Source organism: Prionailurus viverrinus, chromosome D4 (genome assembly GCF_022837055.1).
Source record: "Prionailurus viverrinus isolate Anna chromosome D4, UM_Priviv_1.0, whole genome shotgun sequence".
In the NCBI taxonomy this organism is placed as follows: Eukaryota; Metazoa; Chordata; class Mammalia; order Carnivora; family Felidae; genus Prionailurus; species Prionailurus viverrinus.
Genome location: NC_062573.1, coordinates 75,663,508 through 75,684,991, shown reverse-complemented (window position 1 = coordinate 75,684,991; position 21,484 = coordinate 75,663,508). Strand labels below are relative to the sequence as shown.

The 21,484-nt window shown below is 39.3% G+C and overlaps 2 protein-coding genes across 9 annotated transcripts in view; both read left to right on the top strand.

Moving 5' to 3' along the window:
* The window catches only part of CFAP95 (cilia and flagella associated protein 95), a 135,683-nt gene that overhangs the window by 93,945 nt on the left and 20,254 nt on the right, over nucleotides 1–21,484 (top strand). For 4 of the 6 annotated variants that reach the window (XM_047831036.1, XM_047831038.1, XM_047831034.1 and 1 more), the window contains 2 exons: nucleotides 1,308–1,426; nucleotides 3,944–4,012. In XM_047831036.1, the coding sequence (XP_047686992.1) occupies nucleotides 1,335–1,426; nucleotides 3,944–4,012 (161 nt within the window). In that variant the 5' untranslated portion in view covers nucleotides 1,308–1,334. Of the gene's footprint in view, nucleotides 1–1,292; nucleotides 1,427–3,943; nucleotides 4,013–21,484 lie in introns of all 6 variants that reach the window. The other 2 variants (XM_047831033.1, XM_047831039.1) reach the window with 1 other exon arrangement.
* The window catches only part of MAMDC2 (MAM domain containing 2), a 301,858-nt gene continuing 295,206 nt past the window's right edge, over nucleotides 14,833–21,484 (top strand). For 2 of the 3 annotated variants that reach the window (XM_047831029.1, XM_047831032.1), the window contains exon 1: nucleotides 18,980–19,236. The gene's annotated coding sequence lies outside the window, so the exon portion shown is untranslated. Of the gene's footprint in view, nucleotides 14,897–18,979; nucleotides 19,237–21,484 lie in introns of those variants that run through there. The other variant, XM_047831030.1, reaches the window with a different exon arrangement.

Below are 21,484 nucleotides of genomic sequence, written 5' to 3'. Positions count from 1 at the left end.
CTTATTCTACTGACCCAAAATGGGCCATGGGTATTTGACTATAGCTAAGATACTCTTGCAGTTCAAGTCTCCAAATATCTAAACAGAGATTTTTCTCTCTCTTTAAAATATATATATATGGGTGTGTGTATATATATGTGTATATATACATTATATATATGGTATTAGTGTGATCTAGGACTTCATTGGATGTCTTAGGGAGGTTAGTCTTCAGGTTTGGGGAAAGTAATGGGTTCTCTTGGTCGTGGTGAGTTCTGCTTCTCTGCTGTGAACCTCCACATTCATGATCTTCTAGAGTTTGGAATGGAAAAAATATTGAATACTCAATGCCAATTTTTGTTTGTAAGATCCCCTAGATGTTACCCCTGATGCTTCTTCAATTGGTTTGAGGACACCTTGCAATTTGCAGGTTTTTCTCATAGGAGTAATTGCTTGATAGCTTGTTGAGTCATCCTTGATAGAGAATGGATGATGATGGTGCTGCTGCTGCTGGTGCTCATTGCTGGTGCTGGTATCTGAAGTCCCATGTGATTTACAAAGCAATTGCTACAAACATTTTCTTACTTAGAAAAATTAACATATATGATCCTTGAGAAGAAAGGAGAAAGCAGTATTTAGTTGAAGGCATTTCATAGAAACAACCAATTTGATTTTTTTATTTTCCAGTAACATAGTAAGGAATTGGCATTTTCACATATTTGCAATGAAATCGTTGACTGCTAAGAGGTATTTTTTTAAGTTTATTTATTTTTAAGAGAGAGAGAGAGAGAGACAGAGTGTGCACAAGTGGGGAAGGGGTAGAGAGAGGGCGAGAGAGAATCCCAAGCAGGCTCCAGACTCTGAGCTGTCAGTGCAGAGCCTGGCGTGGGGCTCAAATCTACAAACTGTGAGATCATGACCTGAGCTGAAGCTGGACACTTAACCAACTAAGCCACCCAGGTGCCCAAAGATATTACTTATTTTTTAATGTCAACAGCGTCAACAATTATAATCAATATATACTTTGGGGCACCTGGGTGGCTCAGTCAGTTAAGCATCTGACTCTTCATTTCAACTCAGGTCATGATCCCAGAGTTGTTGGGTCAAGCCCCAAGTGGGGCTCCTCACTGAGTGTGGAGCCTGCTTGAGAATCTCTCTCTCCCCCTTTCCTTGTACCCCTCCTCCTGCTCACACACACGTGCACTCCCTTTCTCTCTCTCTCTCTCTTAAAAAAAAAATCAGTAATGTACTTCAACAAAAATATTTTAGTAACTGACCATTTTTGGCAATGTATTTACTTTTCTCATATGTAGCTTCTATTTTTCCAGATTTGGATATCAGAAACACATGAACAAATGGCACAAGTTTATTTAAACAGAGAATTGGCTACAATAAAGAGAAAGGCTTTACTGAATGAAGAAACAATGAGCTCTGGGATTATTGAAAGGTATTCTTAATACTTTCCTTCACTTACAGAACATATATGTGCAGGAAAGGGTCTGGATGAGCAGTGAGGAGGTGCAGTGGCCCTGGATACCCATTACAGGAACACATCAAGCACGGTGAACACATCTCAATCTCCTGTGCTTTCTGTTCATGCTGTTCCCCCTGTCTAGAATTCCCTTTCCTTCAAGTGTTTGCCAATCAGCATTACCCATTCTGGGTCCTCTTTACACATTTTTTTTTTCTGGTCAGTGTTCTGACTATTTAGGTTTGAACACCAGCTCCACCATTTACTTGTGAAAGTAAACAGTATCTATAATCTTCAGTTTTTCAACCTGTCAAATGGGAATTAAAATCAGTATCTACTTCATAAGGTTGTTGGGAAGTTTAGGTGTAAAGAAGTATGAAATGTTCATAGAAATATTGCCTGACAAGCAGTAAAAATTAGGTGAGCTGTCAATCAGGATTAATTGCTCTTATATTCTTGCCCTCTGAGCATTTTGTTAATGCTCTACATAACAGTTGGACTTACATTCTACTTATTTATATGTATGTGTGTTTCCCTTGAAATCGTTCCTTGAAAGTAGGAACTATTTCTTTTTTTAAAATTTTTTTAACGTTTATTTATTTTTGAGAGAGACAGAGTGTGAGCAGGGGAGGGGCAGAGAGAGAGGGAGAGAGAGGGAAAGAATCCCAAGCAGGGGTGCTGCCAGCACAGAGCCTGATGTGGGGCTCGAACTCACAAACTGTGAGATCATGACTTGAGCTGAAGTCAGGAGTTGGACACTTAACCAACTGGGCCACCCAGGCACCCCATAGAACTGTTTCTTATCTGTTCATATCTGTAGTCCTGAAACTTGGTATAGTGCCTTTCCATGGAAAACTCTATCCATAGACTTTGTCTTATCTTGTAACTATTGGAAAATGCAGTGAAAACAATGACAAAATGCTGAATTTTTAATTTACTTGTTGGGACATTTTATTTTGCAAAGTGCATGAAAGGTGCAGACATGAAAATCTTTTAAAAATCTATCATAAAAATTCCTCCCCAGCTATACCACCCATGCATTTGTAATAATTTTCTTCATGGTTATACAAGTTATAATTGAAAGGAGGATTCAGAAACTGACCAATCCCATTAATAACTGGAGCTCCTGATAGAGTATTTTCTCAGGTAAAAATTTTGTCTACTGCCCCCATCACTGTGTCCCTTGCTCACAAAATCAATAGTTGAAGCAGGTACTGGAGCACGTTGCACTGTGTGCCCACCTCCAGCCAGCTGGTAATCCTGTTCATCCAGGAGCTTCTGTTGACCTAACTATCCTTTCCCTACATTTAACAAGTATATCCCAAATTATAGGTTCTATCAATTTTATTACTATAATTAATACAAAACCACAAGCCTTATCTCAATACCAAGCACCATTATTTGCTTGATCAGTCCTACTTACAGCCATACTTTTACTACTATCACTCTCCATTTTTTTAAATTTCAATACGTTTTATTTAACCTAACACGTACCAAATATTATCATTTCAGCATGTAATCAATACACACACTATTTTTTTTAATATATGAAATTTATTGTCAAATTGGTTTCCATACAACACCCAGTGCTCATCCCAAAAGATGCCCTCTTCAATGCCCATCACCTACCCTTCCCTCCCTCCCTCTCCCCCATCAACCCTCAGTTTGTTCTCAGTTTTTTTTTTTTTAATTTTTTTTTTCAACGTTTATTTATTTTTGGGACAGAGAGAGACAGAGCATGAACGGGGGAGGGGCAGAGAGAGAGGGAGACACAGAATCGGAAACAGGCTCCAGGCTCTGAGCCATCAGCCCAGAGCCCGACGCGGGGCTCGAACTCACGGACCGCGAGATCGTGACCTGGCTGAAGTCGGTCGCTTAACCGACTGCGCCACCCAGGCGCCCCTGTTCTCAGTTTTTAAGAGTCTCTTATGCTTTGGCTCTCTCCCACTCTAACCTCATTTTTTTTCCTTCCCCTCCCCCATGGGTTTCTGTTAAGTTTGTCAGGATCCACATAAGAGTGAAAACATATGGTATCTGTCTTTCTCTGTATGGCTTATTTCACTTAGCATCACACTCTCCAGTTCCATTCGTGTTGCTACAAAGGGCCATATTTCATTCTTTCTCATTGCCACGTAGTACTCCATTGTGTGTATAAACCACAATTTCTTTATCCATTCATCAGTTGATGGACATTTAGGCTTTTTCCACAATTTGGCTATTGTTGTATCACTCTCCATTTTAGCAGCTTGAATAACTAGATTATTAGCCAACTGCAATCAAAATACTGCTTTCTTTGTATGGAACTGTGGGATCACTATATTGACTCCTGACTCTAACGTGACACTGTATGTTAACTACACTAGAATTAAAATAAAAAATAAAAAGGATTTAAAAAATCCAGCCCCAAATAAGTTTTGTATAGCTCTGAAAGTTTATAAAAGTTTATAAATGTCAGTCTGACATATTCTCTAAAAAGTATTGTTTTGTTTCCAGGGACACTGGATTGCCTGCTACTGGCTTTGGAGCTCTCTTTACTAGACACCCACCAGATCATCGCAAAATGTTAGTAGTCCCTAAACCTGCTGCAGATTGCACAAAATACTTCTTAATTAATCAGGAGGTTTGTTTGCGGAGGTGAGGGGATGAGGAGTCTACATAGTCAACAAAATACCCTTTACGTAGCATTTCACAGACTCCTTTAACAAAAGTATTGTTTTCCCATCAATATGCAAGCACTAGTAATAATAATATAGTCAATCCTCATTATTTGCAGATTCTGTATTTGCAAATTCTCCTACTTGCTATAATTTATTCGTAACCCCCAAATCAATCAATGCTCAGGGTGCTGTTGCAGTCATTCACAGATCTGCACAGAAAGGCAAAAAAAAATTGAGCCAACCAGTGTGCACGTTCCCAGCTGATCTGGAGGAAAGTAGAACTGTATCTTCCCATTTTGGCTCTTGTACTGTACCCGAGTGTCCTTGTCACAGTCTTTTACTGCAATGACTTTTGCCTTTTTGCATGTGCCTTTTGTTGGTGATTTTGCTATTTGAAATGGCTTGCAAGTGCAATGTTAAAGTGCTGTCTTGTGTTCCAAGCACAAGAGGACTGTGATGTGACTTATGGAGAAAACATGTGCATTAGGTAAGTTTCCTTCAGGCATGAGTTATGGTGCTGTTGGCCATGTTCAATGTTAATGAATTAACAGTGCATATTAAATAAAGTGACTTTAAATAGAAACGCAGATAAAACCAGGACATGTACTAATTGGCTGATGAAAATATTGTGGCCAGAGGCTCTCAGGAACCTAACCCTGTGTTTCCCCTAGAGCAACGGTTCAGGGTTTGCTAATTCAGTGTTTGCAGTGACTTTATAGAACATTACTATGAGTTATGAGCTTGGACTATAGAGCAAGAGACTGCTAATTTTTACTGATAAAAGAAATATATTTATTTTGGGGAGGCATGACTTGTTACTACAGAAAATGAATTTATCTTCCACTCATCTTTGTAAACAAGACAAACTTTCATAATTTCTGTAATGACGTATAGATAAGATAGATAAGTGATACGGAAATACAGGTACTTACAAGCTCTATAAAATTCTAAGTATTGAATTGTGCGCTGTGTGGACATGGGGACATGTCATCATTACCAGCAATTTAGATGTTTTTGCTTCCTGTGACAACTGTCTGGCATTAGAACTAAGCTACTTTGCAGTCTGCCTGGGCTTGAGGTGGGAAACGTCCTAAATGACAATGCCCCACACCCCATTTCACAGTCAGTTGAAATTCTGGCCAGGTGTTCTACCATGCAGGTTCTAACCTTGATTGCTGCAGTGGGGCTGGCCTGGCCTGTGTCTCCCACAGGCTGCTGTAGCATATCTAAGTGGGTTGGAAGGCCCACAGGGAGTATTTCCAAATGATCCCTGAGGAGGGTGGACTTCTGGCTTCCATGAAGATGATGAGCTAAAAAAAAAATCCCACTGGCTCCCTTCCTTGCACTGAAATCTGGAAATTCTAGCAACAACATGGAAAGGCAGAATGAATCCAGAGGCAGACTTTGACAACTGTATCAAAATGTTGAGAAACTCTAAAGAAAATGATGGGTTAGAGGAAGAGAGGGCTGGGAGATGGAGTAGGGGAGGAGGAGAAGAGAGAAGGCAAAGACTGAAGTCTCTAGATGGAGTCTTGAGCCAGACCAGGATGCAAGCAGTGTTCTCGGTGGGCCAGGCTTATGCAGGAGCTCAAAGAGTCTTGTCTATTGTGTTTGCAAACCTGGAGTATAAGCTGAAAGCTGGATTTTTCTGCACTGGCTTTGTCTACTATTTTTAGTCCAGGACAGAAAAGGAGACACCAGGGCTCTACATACTAGATGATTTGATACCAACAATCTACCTCCCTGAAATCACTCTGATCTCAGCATTGAAATCTGTAATTCCAGCCACAGATGGCCAGTAGATCCCTGAGTTGTCTCCTCCAACTCCAATTCGAGAAAGCAATCTTGGATATGGAGGAACAAGGCAGTGCACGTAAAGGAGGAAGAAATGCCAGGGAGAAAAAGCACGATTAAGCCCAGAGAGCGGTAGCAGTGGTGCTCAACCCACATCACCCTCACTCACAGTGAAGACACGAGCTAGGCCTCCCTTTTCAATGGGCCACCTTTGTGGTCATCAAAGCAGAGGCATCTGGTAGTCTCAGGAATAATACAGACAAAGTTCTAGTTAAAAAATATCATGACACATCTAAAGAATAAAAAGCATCATGAAGAATGACAAGACATAGGTGACTTATATCAGAGGAAGCAGACCTGGTGGAACAAATGGAACGAGAATTTAAAGCTTTATTACTTGGGGAAATAAACAGTTGCAAATAATAAAAATCAATTTGATGTTAACTTTCCAACACTGGATGCGAACCCATAACATTGAAATGTTGAAGGAAAAGAATTTTGAACCTAGAACTATTTAAATGGGAGGGTCAGACAAAGATATCTTCAGACACAAGGACTGGTTGCAGACTTACCATCCTGCCACGAGTAACTATAGAACCGGGCAAAATATAGTAGGCAACTGTCATCAAGTGTTGGGTAGCAACTGTGTGTCTCTGTGCTCCTTGAGATGGGGGTGAGGGCGTCTCATTCCTCCTGACTTACTCTCTGAGGACATGTCTTCCAGCTGCGATGCAGGCAGGTGAGCCCCACTGCAGAGCAATATTCCTGTTGAGTTAGGAAGCAGGAATAGGATTTTAGAACTTCTGAATGTGACTCAAACTTGTAGGACCAGGGTGTCAGAGAGAAGGAAGTTGTGTGTGGAGGTGGGAACAGGAGTCCACATCGGGTTCCCTTGGGTTCTCAGTCAAGTATGCGGCCCTGCACGCACTATGGAAATAATAGACACCCCTGGTGTTAAAAAATCAAATAGAACTGTCTGTAGTGTATTCTGAAATTTTACAGTGATGCTCCATCCTACCTGGTAATCTCATGCAGTGGGTTCCACCGCTACATCACCTGCCTTCAAATCTTGGCCCTGCCCACTTACCAGCTGTGTGATCTTGGGCAAGTGGCTTAGCCATTTCAGTTTCTTCATTTGTAAAATAAGGATGATAATTATAAAGGTGTCCATGTTCTAGGGTTGCAGTGACGATTAAGCAAGTTCATATACGTAAGATAATTAGAAAAGTAATTGATGTGTATGTGGTAAGTGCTGTGCAAGTCTGCTGGGCTAGACACTCAGCAACCTGAGTCTAGAAACTCTATCAATTCAGGGAAATGTTCTTAATTTATTTCATTGATGATTTGTACCTTCCATTTTCTCTGTTCTTTCTTTTTGGAAATCCTTTATTTGGGTGTTGAATTGCTTGGCCTGGTCCTCTACTTTTCTTGTCTTTCTGTTTTATTTTTTTCTTTACTATCTTCTCTCTGTTTCTTCGACCCTACTATTGAGTTGTTTTTTGTTTGTTTGTTTAAATCCTTCTGTTTTTATTGGATCCTTTTTTTATTTCATGACTATAATATCTGTCTGGGGATGTTAATGATATAGTTTGTTTCTCTTAAATTTTTTTCTCCATGCATAGTCTCTATTTCATGTAAAATGCTTTTTTTGTTTCTGTTTGGGTTTTGTTTGTATGGTATCTATCTGTGCTGGAGGCTTTCTCGAGGGATCTGGTAATCCTTGCTTTTCTGCTCATGATTAAGAGCCTGTGAGTGAAACTTACTGTCGTGGAGTTTTACTGGAAGGATCTAGGTGGGTCTTCCCTCCCCTCCCACCCCCCAGAAGCCCTGGTGCCAGTATTTTAGTCTTTCCTCTTGGGCTGGTCAGATTCGCCAGAGAAATCTCCCTTATTTGACCCTCTGAAGGGTGAAGGGTTGGCACCTGTGTTCTTGGAGTGAGCAGAGCGTTTTGCTGGGACATCAATATTAATCCTTCATTATGGATGGTCACTGAACCATGTTGTTGATCAATGACTTTCTCTTTCACCCTTTAAAAATTTATTTTTTTAATCTTTATTCACCTTTGAGAGAGAGAGAGAGAGAGAGAGAGAGAGAGAGAGAGAGAGAGAGACAGACAGACAGCACAATCAGGAGAGGGACAGAGAGAGAGGGAGACACAGAATCCGAAGCAGACTCCAGGTTCCGAGCTGTCAGCACAGAGTCCATCATGGGACTCGAACCCATGAACCGTGAGATCATGACCTGAGCCTGAAGTCAGACGCTGAACTGACCGAGTCCCCCAGGCACCTCTCTTTTACCTTTTCTAGTGAATAAATTTCTAGTTCCTGCTGGAAGAGAGAAGGCGCAGTACCCAGCAGTGGAGAGTGACAGAGACCTGCGGCTCTAGCTGCTTCTCCAGCAACTCCAGCCCAATTGTCCTTTGCTGCTTCAGGACTTACTCAGCTTTCTGCTAAGTCACACACCACTTGTTTGTTCATCTTCTCCAAGCTTCCAAAACTTGTTTCTCATGTCCCTTTTCCTGTTCTTCATATCCTTGTGGGTTTATTTTTTTAAAGCCTCTTTCATATGATTTTAGTGGAGCTTTTTGGAGAAGCAAAATGCAATGTGTACAGTTAATCTTAACTCTGAAGTTGTAAAGTCTCATCTGAAATGTCACCTCCTCCAAAGGACCCTCCCTTCCTACTGTCACCCCAGCCCCCACGACTTGGTAGGTCCCTTGTGGGTGTCCATGGCACTGTGTGCTTCTTTTATCCTAACACGATACTCATCTTAGTTGCAATTACTTGCATCCCTGTTTGTGTTTCTTGCTAAACTTGCTCTAAAGGGCAAGACCATGACAGCTCCATCCCCCATGCCTACCAGAGAGCTTGACCTATAGCAGCTGCATAGTAATCATTTCTTGAATGAATAGATTATTTCTGGTGTTGAACAGAAAATTCTTACAGAGGAGAGGTATTGCTCTTTCCTATCTTATTTGATTTAGGGCTTCAAGACTTGTAGAACCAAAAGTTCTCAGTTCTATTTTGGTAAATGCATTGGAAGACATAGTCTTTTAGAAAAATCAGTCCTTCTTAGTTGTAATTGCTGAATTACTTGTTTGTCTTATTTGATTATCAGCAAGGAAATAAATACATGAGTACCTTCAACTGTCCTTCACTAATCCCATATATAATTCCTTCTTTCAGTTAATGTACGCTAATTATAGGATATTCCATACCATAGGACGCTGTGGTGTTTTAGAGTCTGCTTTCTTTAATATTAAATATTCTTTTGCTTCTTACCAACTGTACAGCTGTGGAAGTTAAATGTCAACTTTAAAAGGCAATGAATAAGAATGAGTTTGCTCAATGGACCAAAGTAATGTGCTTCAACTTATAAAAGAAAGGCTGTAATCATAATGTAAATTTAAACTTCCAGTTACCTCTTAACAAAAATCAGAATGTAGGTATAGTTTTGTTGTTAAGGGGACATTAGCTAGATGCATTTATTTTAATTTTTAGATAACATTCATTATATTTTGATGGCACTTGACAGTCCTTTCTTTTTTTAAAAAATGTTTATTTATTTATTTTGAGAGAGAGAGAGAGAGAAGGCATGAGCACGGGGCTGGGGGGTAGGGGCAGAGAGAGAGAGAGAGAGAGAGAGAGAGAGAGAATCCCAAGCAGGCTCCCCACTGTAGCAAAGAGCCTGATGTGGGGCTCAATCGCACGTATGGTGAGATCATGACCTGAGGGAGACCAAGAGTCAAACACTTAACTGACTGGGCCACCTGGGCACCCAACAGTCTGTTTCTTTTCTCACAACTCAACTGATAGCCAACCTACTTTATTTTGGACCAATATCAAGAAGACACAACACTTTTCCTCCTTAAACTGGCAGCAAACATCTCTGGAACATATTGGAAATCAGAAGGACTACAGTGTTGGGACAGCACTCATCACTCCTGGCCTTACCTAGAGAAAAGGACTCTGTGGATAACTCCTCCCACATACGTCACAGACTGAGATAAATTTTTAAAAATTATAATGTAGGGGGAAGTAAGGTTGAGACTAAAAGCACTATCAATGACTTAACTTTAAAAGTGAGGATTTATATACATTGAGGCTGGATTGAGCTTATCTAGAAGTAGAGTTATTGTTTCTCTTGAAAGCTGGTTACATTTCTATCAGTGAGTTTCCAAGGAATTCACCCTGACCAGTAACAGCAGGGGTGAGAATCAGGGAGGCCCAAAGACCACAGCCACCAACAGTGCTCTTCTGATCTCAGGTGGGCACAGTTGCGTGGCTAGGAGGTCTCCGACACATACTCCTTTTACTACATGGGTAGAGACATTAAAGGCATAGCAAAGTAATGAGAGACACATTTCCTTCAAGGCACATAGGAAAAGTGGATAAGAACCTGAATATAATTAGTAAATTAAGATATTCTTTGCCCTCCCATCTTGTTCTCACGAATTCAAGTTCTCGGGAACTTATACGTAATTTGGAAGCTCTTCATGAGGCATGGAAAGCTAATTCACTGATTATCAGAAGGCCCTTAGATATGTGATGATCTATACAAAATCATTTTACGATTTGTCCGTTGTAACAGATAGTTGTAGCTGACTCATTCTAAGAAGTAAGGTTTTCCATGTATAATATTTGGACGGCATCTGTGACCAGTAAGCAAGCAACCAACCAGAAACCAAAACAACAGAACAAATGAAACAAACAACAACAAAAGCTGTATCAAGCAGATTCAATTTTGCAAATGAGATTTAGTATAAATATAGTTTTAAGATCTTTTTCTCAGAAGCCCTTAACTTAAATATGCATATTAACCATGCATGGTCCTGGAATAATGGTTCACAGGAGGAGCTAATTTTTTTTGACAGTGAAAGCCAACTCTGGCATAGAATATGCACTGGGTGAGAAGCATACGCATGGGAGCCTGTGTCAGTTTGAGGGCAGCCCAGAAGTACTGACTATCTGCTGGAGGATGGAGAAGTATGAAAGGTAGACCTCTTACAAGGACAGCAGTTAACTACTGCATCCTGCCATTTTTACCAAATTTCATTGTATCCCGGTGCTAGTGATTAGTGTATATTGTCAAAATTTTATAATAAATGTGTCTTGTTTCCAGAAGTCATCCAAACACTATGTGATCCACATGACTGGAGAAGAAAGAAATTAATAGTGTTTTGGATCACTGGGTAGCTTTTTGGAGATAGTTGTTTTTCAGAAAAGGCATGGTATGGAGAGATAGGAGACATGGTTCTACTTCTGGGCCTGCACTAAACCTGCTATATGACCTTGTGCTGGCTAATAAGCCTCTCTGGGTTCCAGTTGTTTCCATCTATAAAATGAAGAGATTGAACCAAATGATCTGTAAAGTCCTTTCCTGCTCTAAAATTTTATGGTTCTAAGGAGAAAGGCATCTGTAGTCTCATAAATGGACAAGTTAAATGAGGCCAAAAAGTAGTTCAGGCAGTTAAGTGCTCATTGTTGGCATAGAGCACTTATCCATATGTGTGTGGAGCGATTACTTCCCAGTAACCATAGTGAGCTTAGGCCGCAGCTTAAACTCTTTCAATTTATTTCTCTCACTGGGGCATTTAGCATCTGTAAAACCTTTGGCACTCTTCAGAAGAAAGGGACTGAATATGAATAGTAAGAGGTGTTATTTTGTTTTTTCCTTTTCTCAAACTCCAGGGCAAGGCATTTTCTTTTTTTTCCTACTCAGGCATTTATGTGGTGGCTTGTCTCTTGGTAAAATGCCACCCAGTTGGTGAACATTTTTCCAGAAGGAAAAAAAGTTTTAAAAAATGCCCTGTGATGAAGGTGATGAGGGTAACAACAAAGGAAATGTGAAGAGGAGAATGATATTGTGGAATGAGCATACAATAGGAGTGAGACAGACCAGAATCCCATTCTTGATTCCTCATCTTACTCATTGGAGGACCTTTTGCTTCCCATGCAGTGTAATGTGGCCAGGCTGTGTGCTAATGGGGTGATTTTCCTCCCTGCTCCCGCCTCCCTCAAGCCCATGTGTTGGTCATATGACCCGTATGGCCAATCAGAAAGCATTCTAGGATTATAATTGAAGTTTTGGGCAAGATGCCCTAACATTTTCCAGGTAGCAAGTTACAGAGGGCATCTAGCTGTGGGGCGAGCCTCTCTCTGTAAATGAAGCTAAGCAGAGGTGTGGAAAAAGACTGTTCTGATGGTATTCTTTTTATATGTGCTGGTATTTTCCTTCTTTTTTTTTTTTCTTGAGTTTGAGCTAGGTTTCTATAACTTACAACTTTAAGTAATACAACTGATAGCAAATACTTATATGGTATGTATTATGTGTCAGGCACCATTCTGATGTTGCTAACTCATTTACTTCCTACAAAACTCATACGACTTGGTTCCATCTACATTATCTGCATTCTATGGTGGGAAAAACAAAAGCACAGAGAAGTCAGGTAACATGTTCAAACTTTCAGAGCAATCAAGTATGAGTCAGGATTTGGACTGAGATTGTCTAAGGCCAAAGCTCATGGTCTTAGCCACTCTTCTCTTCTGCCTCTTTGAATGCTAGGCCAACTAAGAGAACTCTGAACATGGAGATGTTATTTGCTCCATTTAGGCAAGACCCAGGTCTTGAGCACCAAACCATTTAAAGGAAATACTGGTGAAAGGTTCTTTATCTCTTGAAATTTCTAGATTCAATTTTTTCATTTTTCAAATAATATGGCTACTGGTTCCTAAGACATACCTTGGATTTGGTTTGGAAGTTTTCCCCTGTGAAGCAGAAACTTGCCTGAGCTCATCTCACTCACCTGGGATGCCTGGAATGGGTGGCTTGGCTGGTGCTGAATGGTAATGGCTTTTATAGTTGGTCAAATTTGCTGAAATGATTTCAGAGTCAACCTAAATGCTATTGCTCTTTGTGCTACTCCTGCATATAGGGTATCTGCCATTACCTGACATACATTGAAACCAAACAGCTAAGTAGGTGGGACACTTCCCCATTTGTTAATATTTGGGGGTATGGCTCAGGTCCTGACTTGGCTTGTGTGCCTTGGCACAGGAGTGTTTTAATGGTGGATAGCAATGACCTACTTTATTGCTATCCTTTCAGGGTAATTCATAAAATTTGATAAGAAAATTTATGTGAAAGCACCCGGTATAGTGCTTGTTAGATCCAAAGTTTTGGCATCATAGTGGATTCATGGCTGACTCAGACCATACCTATCTGTATTGTATCTAACTTCATTAGAATAGCCATTCACACTACACCTACCAAATTAAAGTTCAAGTTTATTTGCATACCCAGGTGTGCTCAGTGAAGCCCTCAAGATAAAATTATGAAGACAGCTTTATTCAATTTACTTATTTGGTCTCTAGTCCCCAGAAACAATCCCTTCCTTCTCTGTGCATGCATGCCACAGCTCCCATCAAGAGACAGAGGTCATTTTCCTGTCTTATGAATCTGGGCTGGCCTTGTGACTCATTTTGATCAATGGAATGTAGCAGAAGTGATGCTCTGGGACATCAGAGAGCAGACCTTACGAGACTGGTAGTTTCTACTTTCTGATTCTTGGCCTCTAGCCAACATGCTGTGAGAAGCCCAAGACACATGGAAGAGAACCAAGGCATCTGTTGACAGCTCCAACTAAGCTCCCAGACAACAGACAAAACCAACTGCCAGGCATGAGAATGAGCTATCTTGGATCTTTCCATCCATTCAAGTACCTGGATGACTGTAGGTCTCATTAACATCACATGGACCAAAACACTACACAGCTGAGCCCAGTCATCCCACAGAATAATCAGAGATAATAAAATAGTTGTTATTTTAAGCCACTAACTTATACGCCATAGTAGTAGATAACTGAAATAAGCTTCATGTCTCTAACTACCATGATTATATGGCTGCTTCTACCTTTATTTGGCCTACAGGTGAATTTGTGTCATTGCTAATCCATTGGGAATACAAGCTGTTCAAATTTTGGGATTGATGAGGTCATGAAACAAATGAGTGGCAAAGATTTTCAAAATGTTAATATTATGGAATTTATATTTAATCCTGACATTTCCTTTTATTCCACATAATGGTGAGACTGCATTACTAGTATTTCTCTTTATAATATTGGAAATTTATGTGGTTGTCATAATGCTATAATTACTTGAAGTCTTCAGTGAGTCTCAGTGGATAGTACTATACTGTGCATCTTTGAGCCATAGAAGTGGTTTCATAGGAACAAGAATTTTACAGCATTATGGAAATCTTTGCTGCTATCTGTGTTTAATTTGATTCTATATTTAGCACTTTCATAGTTAAATTATTACCTTAATAGATAAGGCTTACATTGCCCTTCAAAATGGCTTGCAAAAATTATTAGTCCTGAGGAAATTATGTTTGTTCCACATATCTGAATTCATCCTTTCGACATAATGAGTGGCTACTATGAATTAGGAACAATTAGGTATTAGGAATATAGAGACAAAAGACACCCATTCCTGAAGTAGCTCACTGTCTAATACATGAGACAGAAAAATAACCAATCAGTACTCATGTATCAGTAAGGAATACCCTTGGCTGAAAGTAACAGAAAACCTCACTAGTAGTAACTTGAATAATTAAGGAATTTGGTCATGAAATATAAGGGAGTTAAGACTGGAATGTCACCGGGGCACCTGGGTGGCTCAGTCGGTTAAGCATGGTCTCACGGTTTGTGGGATTGAGCCCCACGGTGGGCTGAGCATGGAGCCTGCTTGGGATTTTCTCTCTGCCTCTCCCCCACATGCATGCTCTCTCTGTCCCTCCCTCTCTCTCGAAAATAAATTAACTTAAAAGAAAAGACTGGTATAGCAGCTACATGATGTCATCAATGATGCAGGGCATTTTTGTCTTTCTTCTCTACAAGTTTTGCAGGAAGCTTTCATCTTCATAGTGTCAGAAGGGTTGCTGTGCCTCCCAACATCATCAATCTGTTCTAGAAAGGAAGAAATGGGAAAGTGAAGAGGTAAAGGGAAACCCCCTCAGAACCATCATTCTTAATCTACTAGATGGCCACCCTTGGCTACAAGAGTCTTCTAAGTAGAGAAAGACACACAAGAAGGGAGGCTGGCATAGTTGTTGAATAAGCCAACCTACATGTTGCAACATGCTAGGGTGAACAGAGGATGCAAGAGGAGAACATAACTCAGATTTGGAAGGTTAGAAAAGGCTTCCAGGTAGATGTGAAACCTAAGCTGAGTCATGAAGTTTGAGCTAGAGTCAGCCAGATCAACAGGAGAGAAGGGCACCCTAGACAGGGATTTAGGGCAGGGGATAATGGTACCTGTGATGGGCATGTCTTGGTTCATAGAGTACAAGTTTTCAGTGATAGCATCCAAAGTTGGAGAAAGATGTTGGGGACAAAGCAGGTAGGGCCTGAAAGCTATGTTAAAGAATTTGAACTTTGGGACACCAGGGTGGCTCGGTCGGTTAAGCGTCGGACTTTGGCTCGGGTCATGATCTCACAGTCCGTGAGTTCGAGCCCCACGTCGGGCTCTGTGCTGACAGCTCAGAGCCTGGAGCCTGTTTCAGTTCTGTGTCTCCCTCTCTCTCTGCCCCTCTCCTGTTCATGCTCTGTCTCTCTCTCTGTCTCAAAAATAAATAAACATTAAAAAAAATTAAAAAAAAAGAATTTGAACTTTATCATGAAGGCAAGAGTGAAAGGTTTTCAAGTATGGGGTAGAAATGATCAGATTTGTGTTTAAAAAGCAGAAGGCAAATTGTAGGTGACTGGGACTGCAGTGAGAAGGCTATTGAACTAACCAAGGCAAAAGATGATAAGGTCCTGACCTCTAGTAATAGTGGTGTGGAGGAAAAGATTTCATATTTTAGATATATTAAGAAAGAGGAATAGACATTTACTTGGTAACTGATTAGTTATAAGGGTAGAGAAGACTCAAGGTTGATTCCCAGGCCTCTGGCTTAGGCACCTGGGGGTTAATGGGGCCATTCATTGAGGCAGTGAAGGTAAGAGGAAGAGAAAATACCAGATAGCAGGTGGATAGTTGACACTGGAGCATGAGCGAGGTCAGTGACCCAGATTCAGTTGCAAATATAAGTGTCCTAACTAGTTCCTCTGCCTCCAGTCTTGTCCCTTTCAATCAATTCAGCAGCTTGAATATTTCAAATAAAGTGCAAAGAGAACCATGTTCTTCCACTCTCTAATTAGTATCCTTGCAGTATGGCTTTTTCTTCTTGTGTCAATGAGCACATACTGTGTGTCTGGCACTGAGCTAAGGGCTTTATATGCCTTATTTCATTTAATTCTCATTATTTGAGATAGACACTGCAGCTATCTCCATTAAAAAAGGGGCTCAGAGAGGTAAAATAACTTCCCAAAATTTCCTTAGCCTAGGAAGCACCAGAGCTGGGTTTTAAAACTCAGATCTGGTCTGACTGCAGAGTTTGTGTCCTTAACCACTATAGTACATTGCTTTTCATGCTTAATTGTGTAGAGTGCTCCATTTCCTTCAAAGTATTTCACATGCATTATCCACTCCTAACATTTATACAAGGTCATATGAGTCTGTATTTTCTTAATTGTATAAACAAGGAAATCAAAAGAATAAGCAAAGATATTCAAAGAATAATAATCAAAGATAATCAAAGAATCCAATTTTCCATTAATTAATCTATCTGTCTAGTCTCTAAGTATTTATGGAAGAGATACTAATGGGGGTAAATAAGATGTAGAGGGTTTAAATGGCTTGCTCAAGACCCCAAGGCCACTTGATAGTCAAGAAGACACTAGAATCTCTGGGTTTATAAGTCTGTGTTCTTGACAGAAGGAGAGAACTGCTTCCAAACTGCTAGGAAACTTGGCAAGGGCTTGGCTTGGATCAGGAATAAAAGCAGATTCAAATTGTCTGCCATTTCATCTGTTCTTTCCACCTCTTGCCCTCTAGCTTCTTTGAGATTGATTTGTAGGATGGACCTAGAGAGTATAATGCTAAGTGAAGTAAGTCAGAGAAGGACAAATATGGTATGATTTCATTCATAGGTGGAATTTAAGAAACAAAACAAATGAATAAACAAAGAAAAAAGAGACTAACAAAAAAACCCAGCTCTTAAATACAAAGAACTAATGAGTGGTTGCCATAGGGGAGGTGGGTGGGAGGATGAGTGAAATAGATAAACAGGATTAAGAGCACGCTTACCTTGATGAGCACTGAGTAATGTATGGAATCGTTGAATCATTATATTGGACACCTGAAACTAACATAACACTCTATGCTAATGATTTAAAAAAAGAGGGAGTAAACAAAGGTAGAAAAAGATAAGGGCCCCCTAAAATAGAAAATCCTTCAATGAGAGCAGAGGCAGTTATCCCCAGGACTAAGGCTCGCCAATGAGCCAGCTGTGTCACAGGTTGGGCGAAGAATCTCCTGAGACCAGAGCAGAACAGAAGTCTCCAAGAGAAATTTTCGCAAGAAGTAAAATTAACTGAACATATTGAGATGAGAATTACACAGCTGGGGAAGTTAGAGAGTAAATAAGTGATAGATTAAAAAGGGGGAGGGCAGCATTCAGCAGATGTGGAAGAACTATCAGATTTGCTCTGTGTGGCTTCATTCCTTAGGTAGATCCGAGATTAAAAAAGAATGATGATTTCTGTTAAGAATGAGACAGAACTTCCCAGAGTGGTTGTAACCTCCCCTTCCATCCTACCACGTGGAGTCAAGTAGAATCCATTGCCATGGGCCTCTCCTCATCCTAAATAACAGATGCTGCTTCTACTGCTGCCGGAAATGGGATTAATTCCAAATTAATTCTCTGCTTTTTTGAGTCACTTACTCAGATTCAGACTCTTAGGTGGGACTGTCTGATTTGCTGAGTAGATAGATGTCACATGCCCTTGTTCTGGTTGCTGGGAAGCTGGGTAAAATATCTGCTTGTCCTCCAGACAAAACAGAAAAGAAGTGGTTGACCTTTAAATTTCTTCCAGGTTTAAGAAATTGTGATTCCCTGGGTTTTGGTATTTCATCTTGTCAGATTTACACGTTACCATAGAGGCTGGTGTATTGTAGGCATTTTAACTAATATCATGGCTTTAATAAAAACTTCAATATCAGACTTCTTTTCCTTTTTCATCTTGCAGAACACCTTTAGCAGTTCTCTACCTTACAACCATTAAAGGTTGAAGAGGGCATGTGTGGCAAACTGTGGGTAGTGCCGGGTGAAAGCCAGCTGTCCACTTTCCAAACGTTCTTACAGCATGGCATTATGTTGGTAAATTTATCAGCATCTGGTCTTCAGTTTTACATTTCCAGAAAGACAATTTTATCTGTGCTTCAGAATTTATCTGACTCATGAAGACTGACTTATGCTTATTAAACTCACAAGAAAAGCCATTATTCTAATTAGTTAATTTATAATGGGAAATAAAATGTTCAAGCATACCAGTCATGTCAGCCTTAACAAAAAGATTCTCTTGGAAAAAAAAAAAAAAAAGGATAGGAAGGCAATGTATAATCAGAGTGTTGTTCAGAGTGTGTGAGTTAGTTATAAGATTACAATAATCGATGGCCTCAGATCCTGACTACCTGATTATAGTGGGACTCTTTCAGTTGTAAGTAAAAATTGCACAATTAAAATGACCTTGAGTCAAAAGGAGAGTTTATTATAGGAGTTTGAATTACCAGATGGAACTCTGGGAAAGTCCTTGGAAGAGTTGGGCTTCCAAGACTACTGGAATTAGAACCAGGATTCTCTCCCTGTTGGCTTCCTTATCTGCTTCTGAGGGGAGGTACTTTACATCCCATGGTTCTTATCACAGAAGAGGGACTGACTCTTTCCCATTCATCTCTAGTAAGAAATCCTATGGCAGAGCCCTGATGGAATCTGAACTAGGAGCTGATGTTTAGACCTATCAGCTGTGGGTAGTTATGGAGTGGTAGAGCAGGGACATGTGACACAAGGCTGGCTGGAGGTGATTCCAGACAATGAGCTAAAGTCACTGTTAGCTGTCATAATCAGATTGGAACACTGACATTGATGTATTGCAGCTCTGCTCCCAGAACCTTCCAGAGAGGTCTATTTATGAGCCAGGACACCTCTTCCTTGTGCCTAGAACACATGCCTCCCTTAGTTTCCTCATCTCTTGCTTTCTTGAGTTTCTCTGAAGACCATTTCTCTTCTAAGGGATTTATTCTTTCATTATATTATTTATTTGGCTATAGCCTTCAGCTGATACCGAAGAGGAAGATCTATGGTTTTATTTTCAAAAGACCATCTTGTTTCAAATTGGACAAAATATATCACTTCAAGATTGTTGCCCTGTTTTTCAGGTTGAAATGCTTGGGGGAGGTGAGTGATCACAAAGAGTTTATAGCTGACTGACTGAAATTCATCATTCACTATTATAAAAGTTTCCATTTTGTTGAGCCACATTGCATTTTCAAAAAGATAACTGAATATTTTAACCCTCCACCTTTATTTACTTTGAGTTTTGTAGTAAATCTCTATCTTTTTATATTCTAATTTTATTTTAATTGCTTTATTCATTTAATTCATATTTCTCAGTGCCTACCTTGTATCACACTCTGTGCTGGGAGGTGATAATAAAGAAAGAGAGAAGGACCTGAGCTTGGTGGAATGGGTTTCTGCCCATTAAGTGCTTTAAGTGGGTTGAGAGATGCGCAAAGCTGCTTTGCGAGGTTGGCCTGCCCAAAGCATCACTCTATTTGACTGATTATTGTATCATTTGAGTTGTAACTTTGGATGAGGATGGGGTAGAGAAATAAGTTCACCATCATCTATTAACACTTAAACATTTTAAGATTATGTAATATTTCCATTTAAATACTGTTCAGACATCCATCTACTTATTTCCTAGTTATAATGTAAGTTGATATCTTTGCCATGTTTGCTTCTTATTTTTTTAAAAAAGACCATTTATCATGACTTATAGATTCACCATATATTCACAATATATTCACCATATTGATGGTGAAAATTCTTATTTTTTTAAAAAATACCATTTATCATGACTTATAGATTCACCATATATTCACAATATATTCACCATATTGATGGACATTAGCTTCCAGTTTTACACTGTTACAAATAAGGCTGCATTGAATATTATGTATGTCTTCTTGAGTATATGTGCAAGGATTTCTTAATACTTAGAAATATAATTGCTAGTTAAGATATATGCACCTTCATTTCTGTAAGATTGCCACTAGTAATGTATGAACATGCTCATACTTTCATATCCTTACAAACAGTGTACAGATTTTTAATTTTTACCAAATGGATATTAAATGGTAACTTACTGTTTTACTTTGCATTTCACTGCTGAATTTAAGACTGAATATTAAGCCTGAACTTGTTTTCAAATATTAATAGCCATTTTGTTTTCTTCTACTGTGAAGAATTTATAGTCTTAGTCCATTTTTCTATAGGATACTGTCTTTTATTGATTTCTAAGATTTTTTTATTTATTCTGGATATTGATATTATTTGAGTTAATTTTTCAATAAATATCTTCTTGCCTATGAATTCTCTTGTAACACTGTTTATGGTGTCTTTTGAGTGATAGAAAATTCAAATCATAATTTAATCAAGAATTATATATAAAATGTCAGATTGTAAACCTTTTATAAATTATACATACACACATATGTATATGTAACATATATTGAATAGTCACCTATAAATAAAGGGGTTGTTTTATGTCCTGCAGCAGATTTAAAAATTTTTGTCATAAATGTCTTTTAAATCTGTTAGATGCATTCCTATAGGAAAATTAGAGATTTTATTGCAGTTATAAATGAGATATTTCGATTTTAATTATGCTTTCTAATTTCTTGTTGTTGGTGTATGGGTATGCTATTTTTGTATATTGATCTTGTATCCAACAACCTCCCTGAAACTTGCCTGTTGTTATGATTTGTAGATTCTCTTGGATTTTTAAAATGTAGATAATCTTATATGTGGAAAATAAGAATTTTGTTTCTTTTATTCCAGTTATTATACTCACACTTCTTTTCCTTGCTTTACTGCGTTTTCTAGAATCTCCAATTCATAGAATAGAATCCAGAATTTGTGCCTATTTGGGAATGTTTATAGAAAAGGTTTTCATCGGCTTAGTCTTTATTTTGATTTACTGTTTTCTTCTCATAGTGATGTTGCACTACTCTGTTTATCATATGTTGAATTTTCCTGGAAGAGCAGCAATCGGGTAATTCTAAGGAGGAGTGAGAAGTCTGGGCAGTTTTATTAATCTCTTAGTTCAAGAGTGCCCTCTACTGTTGGAATAGTGAAGTGATCTATATTTTATTGAAGCCATCTTTTTTGAAAGTGGTGATTCTAGGACCTTTCATTTCTGAGCTTGAATTCTTGTTTTTCTTTACCTTGCTAGTTGCTTCCCAATTTCCCAGAGGCAGGTCCTTCCCAAGACTGCCACTGTGGTCTTAAATACTTTCCAAGCCTCTTTCTTGGAAAGCCAATCTTCAGATCCTCTAGTCACAGACTTGTTCTCAGTATTTCCCATCAGTGAAAAATGCTTTCTTTTCTGGGGGTGATGTCTTCTGTGTTCCATCCCCATTAG